Below are 17,004 nucleotides of genomic sequence, written 5' to 3' on the forward strand. Positions count from 1 at the left end.
AAAAAAGAAATGTTTTTCTTTTCACATTTTTCTTTTTTTTCAAAAAGCCTTTCAGCCTTCTTAGGTCGATAAATGAGTACCAACACAGGTTGGGTGATATTGTATGCATATTTGTTCTATAAAAAAGAGCTTAAGCGTAAATGCTATACAATAACATTATCCTTTGGCCTTGGACGTTTTCTTGCATTCACAGTAATTTGGTAATATGGATCTATACACACAGATATTAATTATACATATGGTGATCCATTCTTGTATGAAATATATATCACATTAGTGAAATCATAACCATATTTTTCGTAGTGTACTTAGGAGTAATGCCATTTGATGCCACTTCCTGTTTTGTCAAGGGGTGAAAGGTTGTGTTTCATCGCTTCCCCGGGATGTCACTTTGGGGTGGGGTCAAAATTACATTACTTCCGGTGGGCCACTTTTTTAGCCACTTTTTTGAGGCGAGGGGTGGGCCACTTTTGTTTGGCTGACCGGGGCCTATTCCTTGTCCCAGTTCGACCCTGTGTTTCTGGACCCTAAGGCGCGAACAAGGCAGGACCGGCACACTGTTAACAATATGGCACGAGGTACCATATTAAAACGCGACAAAGGAAAGGGGCAGAGATTTCCTGCTGGGAATCCCAGCAGGCAAACTCTTCACTAAGGAATTACACAAGCACTAGGAAGTGAAAGTCAGCAAGGTTCAAGACAGAGAACGAAAAGAAAGAGCTTAAGCAAGAAGACAAGAATCTAAGCACAAGGGTATAGGAGACTGGAACTACAGACTGGAAACAAAGGACCAGAATCAAAGAACATTGGACTGCACAATAAACTAGGAACAAGAAAATTCAGGACCGCAACTCTGGACTAGTATAACAAGGACTGAACTGCAGACTGGTAGCAAGGAATACAGAGAACTGTAACTCTAGACTGGAATAACAAGGGCAGGACTGCAGACAGATAACAAGTAAACTCAGGACTGAAATCTAGGAATCTAAAGCTAGGTACCATGGACTAAGGGCAAAGGGCAAAGAACAAGGAACAGCAGGTAGGAACAAGAGAATTGGGGGCAGTTAGCAAGCGGCTGCAGACAGGGAACAGAGGACTGCAGGGCAGGGAGCACAGGGCACTGGAACAGGAGCAAGTTCTGTAAATAGCAGCCACAGGCCACATCAGAAATCCAAGGATCAAAGCATGAGGGTCTGGCAGTAAACTCAGCTGCTTAAATACAGACCTCCCCTGTGCTGAAGCAGGCTTGTAAGCAGCACCTGAAGCACATCACTTTACGGTAATGTAGCTACACTCTCTCTGGTCCTGGGAAAGTGAAAGAAGCACTGATTTCTGAGGCTTCTGGGGACTGAAGTTCTAAGGCTGCTGGATAGGAATAGCCAAGTAATGAGAGTTGCAACAAGGTACATTGTGGGATATGTAGTTTGTGAAATGAAATAAGGAAGTACCAAAGTCTTGCAAACGGAAAGCAAAGACAAAAATATGAATAAGTATTGTCTGTGGAGGATTATGGTGATGAATACTGAGTCCCAAATAGTCCACAATGGGTGCCAATTGGGGTTCCAGTGGCACAGTCTGACAGCTTTCCATCTCAGGCGGATCTACGGTGAAAGGAGAATCAGGTGTGTCAGCTGAGATGGAGATTGGTTGGCTGTCGGGCTTATTGCCCTGGGATGGGCAACAGCCTTGAATTGGCCTTGAGATTGACTCTTCCCTCCACCTGGGTGGTCCTTCCTTCCACTCTCTCTCTGTGGAAAGGGATCTCTGGTGTCTCTCTTTAGGCAGCTGGTGAAGGATTGACTGGTGGCCCCACGCCTTAGTATGGCTTCCAGTTTTGATGTGGGGCTCACAGCTAGCTTATCCCTCCTCTTGTGTGGTCCTCTTTCTTCGAATGGAGCCATCATGCTGGCACTGCTTGCTTTGCAGCACCACGGCCCCTTGAATCTCTTAATGGGAAGGTAGATGCAGAGTCCTCAGCCTCAGTAGAAGTGAAAGCACTGTGCCTTGTTGTAGGGGAAAGCTTGAAATGTTTAGATCCCATATCATCTCTACTTCCAGTTGTACTGGATGTGCACCTTAAAGGGGCCCTGCCCCTAGCTGGTGCTATGTGGCTGTCCCCTGCCATATGATGGGGACCAAATGAGGCTGTCCTGGGGCCCCTCCCATACCACCACCAGGCCCATCATCCACTTGCTTGGGGAAACACCCAACCCCCTTGGTTGCCTCACTGGAGAACCCCAGAGCAAGGCAGGGTACTTCATCACAGTGTCAGCAGATATGAGGCCCTACTGCAGTTTCTCAATGTCACAAACACAGTGCCCAGGATTCAGAAACAGATTAAGTCATGTGTCGCCACCCTCCCAAACAATGCCCCAAACATGGTGTGTTCTGAGTACTAATGAAGTGAACAAGCTGCAAACTTAATTTGAAATAAGTCAAAAAGGATGTGACCAAGATTACAAAGGAAAAAGCTATCCCTGCCTTTAGCTGCCAGAGAAAAAACCATTCCATGGTCCCAGATGTCCAGCTCCAAAATATGTGAAGGCTGTCCAAGGTCACAGAACCCACTTCAGCAAACATTTACATCCTCAGAGTTGTACAGCAATCCAGAACACAAGATTAAGAGAGATGGCTAAAGAATCAACATGATGTTGACACTGCAATTTATCACATTGCAATGCTGGGAACAGTGCCAATGCCAGGATGTGTGCCACCCAGGCAAAGTGCCATTTAGAATTGTTTTTAGTGCCAACATATTACCCCTTTGCTCGTAGTGCCCTAAGCATCGGTCTAGAATTTCCTGTTGGCTCACCAACCCGGGCTGTATGGAGTGGTGAATTTGGAGTAGAGACGAGTCTCGCCTCAGATAAACTGGGAGAGCACACACAGTTCTCTTGTCTCTGACCTACACGCATGCGCGAGATAGAGATGCACATTCCGAGCGCGATACCACTCCAGTCGGAGGGCTCCCACTATGAGACACAGCTCGCCTTTCATAGGAAGTAAGCTGTCTCCTTCTTGCTGCCCAGGAAATTCCTTTATCCCCAATGCAGCTAACCCAAATCTTCAACGCTGGAATCACAGCGACATGCGACTGGATGCTAATTTATAAAACCTAAGATCCTAGCCACCACATGAACTCAACATTAACCCGCCAGTACTTCGGACAGTGCTTCACTAAATTATTTCTCAATTCCAAGACGACATTTTATGAAACAAAGGTACACTCTATTACGTTTCCATCAACAACAGCGTCCTGACGACAGTTCGGTCCCTTCAGACAACTTGCCTCCATCACGCATTTCTGTTGGTTTATTATGCTCCGAACCAGAAACACCTATTGTTTTGTGTCGACAATAAACTTGTGCTACTAATCCTGAGAAGCACAGAAAAATGCGCTGTTATTTCTATGCCGCACTATTTTTCTGCTACTAACCCACACAAAATGTATAATTATTTATGTGATTGATTTTTCTTGATATAGGCCTTCTTGTCCCTGGTCTTTTTAGATGTTCGTCCAATGATTAATTAAATTATACCCTTGTGGATTCAACTCCCTTTTCTGTGATCCTTTCTTGGCTAATATTTGCTTAAACTAGCCTAAGCTGCAGTTTGCACGTACCTACAGTGTGTCTAAGAATAGGGGTAGTTTTTTTACTCTAATTCTTCCTTTTGCTTGTGGAGCCTGCAAGACAAGGATGAAACAGAAAAAGTCAGAGGTGGAAGAGAGCGGAAAAAAGGGTGAAACACTGCTGCAGGGTGAAGGCTTAGCAGCGCCTTGGTGGACGTGGTTGTCATTATTATGTTAAGGATATTGAGGCTGCTGGGCCTGTAGGGATGGTAACTCTATCAGCATCGTGCCTAGTGAGAGATACTGGGGCCCAGAAGATACAGAAGAAAGTGTATCCAACATGACAAGGCGCACAGGTAGGCTGTCCGATGAATACAAAGACAGACACAGGATCTGGGAGATCAGGGAAAGTATTTAATAGGTTGAACTGAAAGCCGAGCTAGAGCAAGTGTAGCTGCAGGTTGGGGGGGTATCTATTAGCATTAATTGGCAAAAAGGAACAATATAAACTGCATGGTGACAGTGGCTGGACCCTCCACTCCATGGAACTCATGCAACAAAAGAAGAACGACAATGATCTAAGGATCGAGGCTTCCTTAGAACCCAAAGCAAAAGCCCTGCAGACAACCAGATTCAGTGGTGCCTAGCACGCCTGACATAAATGCGGCTGCAGGGAAGAAAGAAACAGACTCCCTCACAGGGCAGATCTGTGGGCAATGGATCCTTGCACCGAAGGAGGCCTTTAAAAGTGTCATTAAGGGTGAATTAAAAATGCTGACATCAATAACATAGAAACAAGACAAAGTTTGAGGCCATCTTTGACGAGATGCATGTACATAAGATCTGATGAAGGTGAAGTGATGAAGGTGAAGATATTCATTTCATTTGAAAGTTCCCCGCAAGATAAATGTAATGACTTGAACAACCCTTAAGGGGAGAAAAGATCAGCATCTATTTCCTAAAAGAGGGGTCTGTCTCGAGTGAACAATATAAATGCATGTGTACACAAAGTTTTCACAATCTCACAAAAGGATCAATGTGAGGGTTTCAAAGTGAATAGAGAACAACTAGTGGGTTGTCTGAGACCATAAACATGAGGCACAGGCTACCCTACTAAACCTGAACGACTACTCAAGAGCTTTGTAGCTTCCAGAAAAGCCACATTGCTAATTAACTTGTGCAGTACAATCAACCTATTTCAGGACCTCCCTGAAATAGCACAGAAAGCACAACCTCAACCTGCTGGCAGATAAGCTACTCCAAAAGTTTGTGACAGATGGACTTTGCTGTTTGGTCTTCAGTTCAGAAACCTAGATGGAGAGAAATAAGAAGGAACTATTCTCTTGAGTCTAGGAATAAAGGAGAAGAAAGCAAATGCACCATTATGTCTGAATTTGGAGCTGTGACAAAACAAAAAAAACCGCTAAAGAATTGGAAAAGGCCTTAAATATGAGCTGCCATGATACCTTTGTACATCAGGACCACACAGCTCTTATCCAGCTAGTCATCTATGAAATAACTTAAGGGGCATCAATAATGTTGTTTGCAAAGTATGCAAGTCAAGGATTATAATTTGCATTCATGGTGTTTGGTATTGCCTTCCCTATGAAAGCAGGTAGTGGTAGTGTCTTTCCACCAGATTTACAATTTGACTGGTCTCATCATCTGTGACGCTGAGCTTTTTTTAACTGTTCTGCTGGGATTTAAGTAACAAATTACATACAGAGCGATTAAATAGATGAAAGTTAGAGGAAGGAGACAGATTCTAGCTCTAAATGTTTGGGGCAAGAAGAGGTATAAAGGATAAAGGGTGGGTAAAAAGGGGGTGTGAATCAATTCAGATAATCTAAAAGGAACGTGGTTAATGACTATTAACTCAATATAATTAGAAGATGTATATCTTTTGATCCTCAGCTTTCATCCCCCATTCCCAAAGCTTGTCATTTATTCAACCCCATGGCATTCTGGTGGATTTATTGAATTAGCATATTTAAAAAGGGGCCGACCTGACTTGAAGGGCTTTCAAGCAGGTAATCTACTGAGTAAGACCAAATGGTAAAATGTATGGGGGCTTAATGCCCTCAAAGAGTGACCAAAACTATACATAACTAAACTGTTTCCAATGGTTATTAGCCTCCAGGAACCCTACTCAAAGAAAACGGACCAAAAATAAAAGACAACAAAGCAGCACCCTCAATGGAAGAGGTCAGGTTCATGCTGAGTTTATACCCAAACCAGATTAAGCCATATGAGCTGTGCATTGTATAGGCCTGTCATGCCAATTAATTCAGACAACAAGCTATTCACAAGATACTTAACATCAATAGATAACCTCATGCTGACACTAACAGGCCCTAGCCATTTGTGTTTGTTAGCCAATAGATAGCAATACCCTTGAAAACACAAGCAAGACCATCTAATAGAGAAAGCCAGAAGAATGAAATACCCATCCCTGTATCTCATCCCAGCCGCAGAGAAGGTGACTGACTGGGTAGTGTGGGGGTTGGTCCAAGGGATCCTTGCTCATCATCACAGTGATATCACCAAAAATAGGTATTCATGAAAATGAAACTGGAAAGATGTAGCCCAACATAAGAGTCTATTTAGGGTCACCACTTTCGCCAGTCTGAGTCACACTTCCCATGGAACCATTTGCTGCACAGATTAAGGGAAACATTGCCATAAGGTGCATACACATGTAGGGGGGAGAGTGTACCATCGATAGCTTGTTGGGATATTGTGATCCTGGTAGTAGATGGCCTCATAGTGCCCCTCCCCTTGATGGCACAGATACATAGCCGTTTTTTCCATCTCTGGATTCAAGGCCAACTATTCCAAATCTCAAATACTAAGAAATCCTTACTTAGTAACTTGCAGAATTTCCAGTCTTGAATAACATACAAGATAGGATTATGCTTTTTATTTGGAAACGTAAAATCCAAGGATAGATATAGAGAATATGTATCTTCCAAAGGGAAGCTGGCAAAGGAGGATCATCACTTCCAGGCAGCTGAACCAAGGAGGTTAGCAGTGTGGTCCTAGTTGAATACAAATCAGTTTTTGGGTTAAACAGAGTAGGCAAGGGTTGTACTATGAATCCAGAATAGGAGGTACGCATCAAAGAAGGGCCCAATGAGGTATATTGTTATGTAGGTAGGTGAAGCATTTGTAAAGCACGACATTCACCCCAAAAGGTGCTGGAAAGGTTGAATCTACAACAATGAAACCAGAGGGCTAATCTGTAAATGTCTGTCATGGCAAGAGGACCGATTTCAGTTCTCTTTGAAATGTTAAATGATCAAGGATTACTCAAATCTTTAAAGGAAGATAATTCCATAAGCTGGATGCTATTACCTTAAAGGATCTACCACCCTAGGTCATATAATAGAATTTAGGCACTAACACCTTACATACTAATAGGTGTCTAAAATTCACACTTGCCATGAAGACATTCTGTGACTTGCTTGTAAAGGACTTTTTGCTAACAAAGTCTCTTTGTTACATCCTACCATCACCGCCGCAGCCGCGCCTTACCTACTACAGGCTGGTGCCTGTATCCTCAATGGTGTCTCTCCCTGCAATCTCGACGCCGGCCTTCCCGGCAGGCTCCAGCAGCAGAGAGGCGGCTGCCTGGGCACAAGGGACAGACGTAGACAGGACGCTGCGTTCAGCGGACTGAATTCAGCAAATGCTTGATGCATCAACATGGCAACAATGTCGTTACCTGGACATAAAAGCACAACACACCCTGCTCCGCCGTGTCTCAATGCTCCACCTAGGACCCTCACTTTCTGCTGGTGCTCTGGCCATTCCATGCCTTGCCTTGTGCCCACTGCCTTCTTTTCTCTCTGGCTTTTTTTCCTGCCCTGTTTCTGGCACCCTGTTTTTTTTTCTGCTCCCCTCTCCTTTCTGTTTTCCATGCTCAGTTTTTTCCCTCAGGTTTTCTCCATTTACTCTTGCTATTATTTTGTCCTTACCTCTGCATAAGGCCGTTTCCTCCTTTGACCTGCCTCTGGATAGTCCTCCAATTTCAGAGTATCCTTACCTGGCTCATTCAGATACCTACCAGCGCCCTGTACACTTTCCAGCCCAGTGCTTGCACTGTCTTCACAACACAAAAATGCGGGAAGGCGAGCCCGTGGTGTGGGGAGACAGCACCCAACCATTCCTGAGTATTATATTCTCTGGCTGGAAGGAGGCTAGTTTCTCTTACTACTCTAGCTATGCAACCAGACATGGAAGCACAACGACCCAGCACCCCTGCCAAGACACCACGAACTTGGTGCCCCAGTGATCAGGTATTTGACAGATTGAGACACCAAGCAATCAGGCCAGATATGGAACCCATACAGGACAATAGGGACAAGCTTCAGGCCTTACGCCTTGAAGTCGCAACTCTTAGACAACAGAATGCTACCCTAAGGGCTACGCTAGCCCAGGATCTCATGGCTTCAGCTTCTGAACATGATGTGATGCATTCTTCACCTCTGAAGTTTGATGGGGACCCTCGTAAATTATCTGAGTTGTGCAACCACTGCAAAATACAATACATGTTTCGTCCAGCCCATTTTGCCCAAGACAAAGCCAGAATTGGGTATATCCTGAGTAACTTGGTTGGTAATACCCTGTCGTGGGCAGCACCTTACATTTCTGCCAGCAGCCCCATCCTGAACAGTTTCCAGGAGTTTGAGAAGGCATTTTTGGGGACCTTCCAGTAACTGAATTTAGTGTCTAATGCCCAGAACCAGTTGGTAGACATCAAACAGGGACCACAGGATCTGGTTCAGTACATCAGCAGGTTTAGCATAGTACCCAGAAATAATGCAGCAGATGCTGTTTTCGGCATGGTCTTGGGGGGGAGGAAAACAAGGATGAACTAGTACTCAATGCTGAGCCCACAGATTTGACCTCTGTGATTGAGCTGGTCATCCACATGGACCACCGTTTGGTGGAACGCAAAGGCGAAAAGAAACAGTACATGCAGACTCATCCTGTATATAAGCCCCCCTTTGCAGTACCCACAACTCCTGCCGATACACAGCAGCTAGAACCCATGCAGTTGGGTGCTATCCGGGGTCCGATCTCCAAGGAGGAAAAATGCCAAAGATGTTCCCAGCACCGAAGATTGGGCCATTTTTTGGGTACTTGCCCTGCATGCCCACGAAGACTGGCGGAAAACTGATGGGCTTGTTGTCTGGAGGGAAGACGACAACAGGCCTGTTGGAAGCATCCTCTCTTCCCACATGTTCCTCAGAACCCATGCAATCTACTCAATTACTGGTCTTGGAAGTCTGATTACGGCATCCTGTCACTAATTCCAGCATTACCACATTGGCTTTACTGGATTCGGGTGCATAATGTAATTACTTGAACACTGCCTTCGCCCCCTGGCATATGATACCCCTGTCCAAGAAAAATGTCCCAACAAAAGTGGAACTTAATGACGGTTCTTTGTATTCCTCGGGACTAATCAAACAACATTACGTTCCCCTGGAAATAGCCATCGCTCAACATACTGAACAATTGGCATTTGATGTCATCCAAACACCCTTGTATCCCTTGGTCCTGGGCTTCCATCACAACCCTTACATCAATTGGGCTACCCAGACCTTGACTTTCAGTTCCATTTCATGCACCACTCATTGCGATGCACATGATGTCAAAACCTCATTTCAATCTATTTCTACTACCACTACAGAACTACGAGTTTGCGTAGTGCAAGGAGTGCCCTCTGAATATGCCACTTTCTAGAAAGTGTTTTCTGAACCATAAGATATACCTCTTCCCCTGCATATGCCCTTTGACTGTGCTATTAATATACTTCCCGGGAAGCCGATTCCCCATGAGCGCATCTATTTGCTTTCTCACACAGAATGCTCCGAACTACAAACATATCTCCAAGATAGCCTCCACAAGGACTACATCGTGCCTCCACACTCTCCTGCTGAAGCCCCATTATTTTTCCTGCCTAGAAAGGAAGACACATTGAGACACATTGAGGCCATGTGTGGATTACCGGGGTCTCAACAAAATTACGTGATCTGTATCCTTTGCCCCTTATCCATGATAATCTGGAGTCCCTCAAAGACATCACGTTGTTCACCAAATTTGATTTACCACCTGATTCGGGTAAGACCAGGAGATAAATGGAAGACAGCTTTCAAAACCTTGAAGGGGCATTTCGAGTACCGCGTGATGCTGTTTGGTCTTTGCAATGTCCCTGCGGTTTTCTAGAGATTTATGGATCACGTATTTCCCAGATTCGATTGGCCTAACTGTCTGGGTCTACTTGGACGATATCCTGATATTTTCTCCGTCGCTTGTAGAACATTGTTTACATGTTGTACAGGTTCTACATCATCTTCAGGAAAACCACCTTTATGCTAAGACAAGAAGTGCGCCTTCCATCAGAGGCAGATGAGTTTTCTGGGACATGTTATAAGTGATTCAGCTATCCAGATGAACCCCGCAAAGGTACAGGCCATCAAGAACTGGCAGAGTCCCTCAGACAAAAAGGCAGTACAAAGTTTTCTTGGATTTTCCAATTATTATCATGGCTTTATTGCTGACTTTGCACAGCTCTCTGTTGATATTATGCAGGTGTTACGTGCCAACCAAACTTTCCGTTGCACTACAGAAGCAGAAACGGCTTTCCAGGCCCTTAAGAGGGCCTTCGTGTCAGCGCCTGCCCTAAACCATCCTGATGAAACCTTACCATTTTTATTGGAAGCAGATGCATCCGACAGTGCCATCGGTGCAGTATTACTACAAGCTAATCCACACACCTTAATAGAGAACCCTGTCACATGTTTCTTGCACAAGCTTACACATAGCAAGTGCAGCTATGCAGTAATCAAGAAAGAACTATTAGCCATCAAAGGTGCGTTTGAACAATGGCAACATCATATCCAAGGTGCTCATATTCCAGTCAGTTTAGGAACCGATCTTGCAGAGCCTACAAAACGTACAGTGCCGGAACAGTCATCAAGCGCATTGGGCATTCTTCTTTTCTCAGTACGAGTTTACCTTGACGATCATTCCGGGACCAGCCAATAAAAAAGTGGATGCCTTATCCTGTTCCCTGACCATTGAAAAACCAATGGATTATCCTTCTGAACCACTCCTTCCCACTAAGCACTTCATGAGAGCCATCCAGTCATATCTCAAACGTATTCAAGAGGTGACCACATCTGACCCTATGGTTCCCCATCATCTTCAGAATTGCAATATCACTCCCCAAGACAGGCTACTCCTTTACAATCATCGACTGTATGTACCATCCACCGATCTACGAGAGATGGTTTTGCACAGCCAGTGTTATTCTAACGTGGCTGGGCATAGAGGCATCAAGGCCACCCATCAGTTGGTATCTCGTTACTTTTGGTGGCCTGCGTTGCCTGAACAGGTGGCCTCCTATGTTACTACCTCTCTGGTATGCGCTCAGGTCAAAAACTCAAGACAAATACTAGTGAGCGTGAAAAACCATAGAAAAACCACCCTATCCATGGCATACCACTGCTACTGATTTTGTAGTCGAACTACCCAGATCTAATGGGCAGACTTATGGTAGTTGTCGACTGCTTTTCTAAATTGGCCCATTGTATTCCTCTTTCTGCTCTGCCTACAGCCTCCCAAATGGCAACCGCATTTTTTCATAATATATACTGTCTTCATGGATCACTAGAACAACTCATATTGGATCGCGGTTCCTAGTTTATTTCTCGGTTTTGGTCTCAACTCTGCAAACACATCATCCTCCAGCATGGCCCCAGCTCTGGCTACCATCCCCAAAATGATGGACAACCTGAGAGAACAAACCAGACCCTGGAACAATATCTACGATGCTATGCCAATGCTACCCAGGACAATTGGTCCCTGTATCTAGATATGGCTGAGATAGCATACAGCAACTCCTGGCATTCATCCATCAAGCAGACTCTGTTTTTGTCACCTATGGATACCATTCTAAAGTCTTTCCTATACAGTCTATTTCCAGCAGTCATGTTCCATCAGCTGACGACATGGTTAGGCAGATACAAGACATTCACAGAATCATGTCTGATATATTGCGGGATACCAAGAAATGGCAAAAGCTACAAGCAGACAAACGTCGATCTGCAGAACCTATGTACCAGGTCAGTGATCTCGTATGTCTCTCCTCCAAGAACTTACCTTTGCATAATTTGTCTACTAAACTACCACCTAAGTCTCTTGGACCGTGTCCTATGACACAGTGGATTTCAACAGTAGCGTTTCACCTACGTTTACCATCTGCGTGGCACATACATCCTGTCTTTCATGTCTCACAGCTGAAACCACATGTGACAGATCCCTATGGAAGATGACCCCTATGGACAGTTGAGTCCAGAATACGAAGTGCATTACATTTGCGACTCCAGATATTGAAGGTGCCACCTTTACTATCTAATCGATTGGGTTGGTTATTCAGCAGCTGACCGCACTTGGGAACCTGCCACTCAAGTCCATGCCCCGGTTTTGCGATGTTGTTTCTATTCTCAGTATCCTTGGAAACCAGGCACCCCGATGTCTTCGAAGGAGAGGCAGGGTGTTACATCCTGCTGTCACCGCCGCAACAGCGCCTTACCTACTACAATCTGGCACCTGTATCCTCGATGGCGTCTCCCCCGCAATCTCGACACCGGCCTTCCCGACGGGCTCCCGGAGCAGAGAGGCTGCCGCCCGTGTGCAGGAAACAGACATACACAGGATGCCGCATTCAGCATACTGAACTACCCGCACGCTTGATGCATCCTCGCCGCCATGGCAACAATGTTGCTACCAGGACATAAAAGCACAACACGCCCTGCTCCTGGCGCATCGCAATGCTCCATCCTGGACCGTTGGTTACTGCTGGTGCTCTAGCCGTTCGTTGCCTTGCCTTGCATTGCTCTGTCTTCTTTACTGTCTGGTTGAATTTGGGGTCTCAGAGAATGATTTTCTGCTGTTAAACTGGGAAACTATATTTATTCTAAAACAGGAGGATGTAGGGGAATAAAAGATTGCATGGTTGATAAAGGTGGAACTGTAGATGAAAGTTCAGTTCTCAGTTCTGAAATAGTTGCAATTTTGGAACACTGACAAGTGACGGGAGGAAAATCTTTAAATTAATCATAACCACTGGCAATTTCTCGTGGCAGCGTTTCAGGAGATCATTTTTACACCTGCTTAGCTATTAGAGAAGGAGAAAAACATAAGAAGATCAGGCTTTTGGTGACTTAGAAGGGCCAATCTAGCCCAAACTTTTAGGTCCCATATCCTTTGCATGAAACTACAAGCTGCCCCAGACGGGTTTGAGCAACTTAGGGTTACTTTGCAGCACTAAGGTGTGATTAATGGAAAGGTCTGGAAGTAATCATAACTACTAGTAATTGCTCTGGGCAGCCTCCCATTCAATAATTTGTTCATCTTGTTTTTCTATTACGGAAGGTAAAAACTCATATGCCACTCAGGTTAGGTCGCACTCCAGAAGGGCTAGTCCATCCTGAATTTCCAAGTCCAAAATCAATCACCAACATGTTTCAGCCACATTATGGTCCTCATTATGAGTATGCCGGTCTGGTAACAACGGTGCCGGTAAGCTACCGGCACCGTTGTTACCGGACCGGCATACTCTGAGTTGTGCGTGCAGGAGCATTTCCACCCGCCATGTCTGACCTGGCGGGCGGAAAGGCACCCGCTCACAGACCTTGACGGATGCACCGGCACTGTGTGCAACAGTGCAGGTGCATCCATCTTCCCCATTCCCATTGAGTCCTATGGGACTCGAATGGGAATGGTGAGTAATTTTGGCTATGGGGAATTACCGGGACCGCCAAATCTGTAATTCCCCGGTAATTCCCCATTGCCAGGCGCTGGAAAAAAACGACTCTGGCGCACAATAAGGCGGAGACCCACACATCTGGGCACGTGCGACTTTACAAGACTGAAGTGTAAAGGATGGAAATGCTTTTAATTAATCACGACCGTTGGTAATTGCTCAGTGCAACCTTCCATTCTATCAGTTTCAACCTGCTATGTCATTGCAGAAGGGGAAAAAACATGTTCAAATGAATATTGGTCCCAAAAACGTCAGCCCTTTCTTTACTGCTAGTTAACATCCCTGCTGCAAAAGACCACAAACTCCAAAAATAGGGTTTGAACTCTTTGGGCATCTTCATGAAATGTTGCCAGCGCAATGCATTGGTTATGATTAGCTCAAAGCCTTACATCACTCACGTTTGGGTTTTAGTTTGTCTCCCTAAGTCAGAGAGTGTAAAGCCAGATGCGGATCGCTTGCTTGATGCATACAAAATAACCAACCTGCACCTCACTGATGACACCCGGCAAGGCCAAACCGTTTCTGGGTTTGCTTATGTTCTCATGCATAGGGCAGGTGGCCAATATAAGTTCAGGTGGCAGGACCTTAACTGATTTGCACATGGTTTCTTCCCTTCTGTACTAGCACAGTCAGGCTAAAAATGATTGTATGATTGTATGGAAGGTTGCCCAGTCTAATGCCAGTGATTATTATCAATTCAAAACTTTCCATCTATTGCTTTTTGGTTTTTAGTTTGTCTATGTGACAGTGGATATGCCCAGAAAGCACTCACTTGCCCGCAGTGCCATAGGGAAACCAAACTGCACCTCACGGATGAGACCCAATAAGCCAGAAACAATTCTGGGGATGCGTGTGCTACCGTGCAGAGGGAACATGGCATAGCAGTTTGGTCTGGACTGTACCCGCCAGTGGCAGGACCAATCCTGATTTGCACATGGCTAGCTCCTTTCTGTAATGCTGCAGATTGTCCAAAAACAATGCTTTGCTAGTTGTCTCAGATAAATGCCTATGGTTGTGATTGATTCAAAACCTTCGATCCATCCATTTTTGGTGTTGGAAAGTGGCATAGCCATCATAACGGATAGGTGCAAATGAGACCAGAACCTGAGCTACGTGATGAAGAAAGGGAGAAAATATACTGTTGCTGTGAAATTAAATGGCCTGAGGTTGTGTCCAACACGGTAAACGACATTAGAAGCTATTGTATAGATCTGACGAGATACAACTGTTACATGATGATGGATCATAGACATGTAGTCTTAGATAGGTGAAAAGGCAGGCCCTCTCTTGTACATCTGGTTGGACTGTCCCAACTTAGCAATTTCTAGATGGAAGTTATCTCACCAATAAAAGATAGGGTTGGATTTCCCATACTGGATTATCCACTCCATCGATTTTGAGGCGTCCCGCACAAAGAAAGGTATCTTCAGCTTGCGCTGCTCGGTACACAAACAATACAACTGTTGTTAGCTACTAAACGAATACTTGTGTCACGGTGGTGAAAGAGGAGGCACTTAATATTCAAATGAAGCTGCAGTGGGTGTGGGAAATGATTACTATAGAGAAATTGGCATTTGTCATGAAACCAAAGGAATTTGTTTGAGTGTGTGCCTTTTTTCTGGACTTTGCTGCTAGACACTATATCATAATACGCCTGGCAAAGTTCAGGATGATCGATTCCTTTGAACTATATTAACGGAATCCAATTAGTCGCTTGGAAAATTCTTAACTGCATCGGTGATAAGGGATGGCAAAGACTGTGTGGGGAGTGTGGTGGGTTGTGTGGAAGTAGACACAACTGATATAGGTAACTAACATATTGTTTTTGGGGAAAACTCAATCCAATGATATGGAATACATTTAACAACATTTTTGGTGTCCAGAAATTAAATAATGTTAAGTAATATGCAATCGACTCAGAGCAACAATACAGATGCTTTTTACTCTTATCAAGCAGGTACATATGGAAATAGAAAACATAGATGATGTATACTTTTAAGTAAAAACATAGCTATTGATTACAAATATTTAAAAAGTATATCAGTACATTTATAAATATACAGAATAGAACATGGATAGTGTAGTTTATTGTTGTGACTCTCACCTACTATATGGCAATATCACTTGCATTCAAAAGTAGAGATGTCCTCACTAGTGACCAAACAATGCAGTGATTCTGATTAACAAAGGGGTAACTGGAGGCTTCTTTTAGTCAGAAAGGGAAAAGTAGGAGGTGTGGCTACAAGGTAGAGGCTCATGGTGACATAAGCAGCATTATTGCGCCAACTAGGAGTATTAATATTCTTTAGTTCTAAATACTGTACCCTTGAATTTCAAAAAACTTTCAAAAAACGTTGATCAAAAAATGAATTGAAGTGTGTTTCGTTTTTATAAAGCAAATAACATTCGCGCTATTTTTCTTCTATCAAGATTCTTTACATCTGCACAATAAAGAACACATGTCCTTGTTAGTAAATGTAACACACTATTTATCCGAATGTAGCATGTAAATCCCATCTTTTCTCTATTTGTAGTTTCCAGCCATGTTGAATGGTCACTTACCAATGCCACTTACAAGTCTGGACCGGTCTTCATCTCCAGTTCTGCTTTCCTCAAATATTCAGAAATCCTGATATCATCTCTCAAAAAAGGATGGACTCATTCTCTGATGTAACAATTTATTGCATTGTGCTCGTTTTCTTTTCTGTGACACGAGAAAGCCATCGTGAAACACTGTATACATCGGTTGCACTTTTTACTGTATTGATATTTTAGTACTATCATGTTAATTTTAAACAGTGTTTTTATAGGAAAACACAATATATGTTTTGTATTATGGTTAACATTTTTGTACTGTTATATTTTTAAAGTGTTGAACACTGTTGATGAAAATGGACTTCATGAAGTTGAGAGACATGTTTAATAAGATAACTGTTGCCTCGGCCTCCCCGCCCCTTCCTTCCCATTTTGTTTATTTTAATTGTATACACTTGTGCTTTTGTATATTATAACCGATTGTGCCTTTTTACATTGTTTTATTTTCTCAATTTTTATATGTTGCCAGTATGAAGACAAAAGGCAAAGCTAGTGTGAAACCTCTGTGATGTAATGTCAACACTGCTTCCTCCCCTCACATAAACAATGTTACAAAGTATATACACGCCTTTTTACATGTAATGCTTTTGACCCGAACTGATCAAATACGTTGTAACTTTTATTTGTTGAAAGCAATAAATGCCATAGACTAAACCTGGTTGCTTGTTAAAATAAACTTTCTGTAAAATAACAGTAAATATTAGACAAAAGAATCACCTAGTGACCGTTTCTACATTTTCTTATAGGACACACTAAACTCTTCATGATGTATTTTTGCTTTAATCTTTTTTGTTACATAACGCTCATTATCTTTTTTTAATTTTTTATTTGTATATGGTTAGAAAAAAAGCCTTTACAAATTATATCACAATCATAATACCAAATCAACGAGAAAAAATAAAATAATTCAGTTTAAACAATTCATACACTAAAATCTCAGAAACCATATCCGCTCTATTGAATACCAGATCTCTATTACCTCTGACCACTACCCCCTGTC

General features: G+C 43.6%; 1 protein-coding gene across 2 annotated transcripts in view; it reads left to right on the forward strand.

The window, feature by feature from the left end:
- Positions 1-16,658, forward strand: part of ELK3 (ETS transcription factor ELK3) — a 298,938-nt gene extending 282,280 nt beyond the window's left edge. For both annotated transcript variants that reach the window (XM_069629413.1, XM_069629412.1), the window contains exon 5: positions 15,944-16,658. In XM_069629413.1, the coding sequence (XP_069485514.1) occupies positions 15,944-16,042 (99 nt within the window). In that variant the 3' untranslated portion in view covers positions 16,043-16,658. The remainder of the gene's footprint in view (positions 1-15,943) is intronic.
- Positions 16,659-17,004: the final 346 nt, after the last annotated feature.

Source organism: Ambystoma mexicanum, chromosome 12, assembly GCF_040938575.1.
Source record: "Ambystoma mexicanum isolate Mex_15411 chromosome 12, UKY_AmexF1_1, whole genome shotgun sequence".
NCBI classification, from domain to species: domain Eukaryota; kingdom Metazoa; phylum Chordata; class Amphibia; order Caudata; family Ambystomatidae; genus Ambystoma; species Ambystoma mexicanum.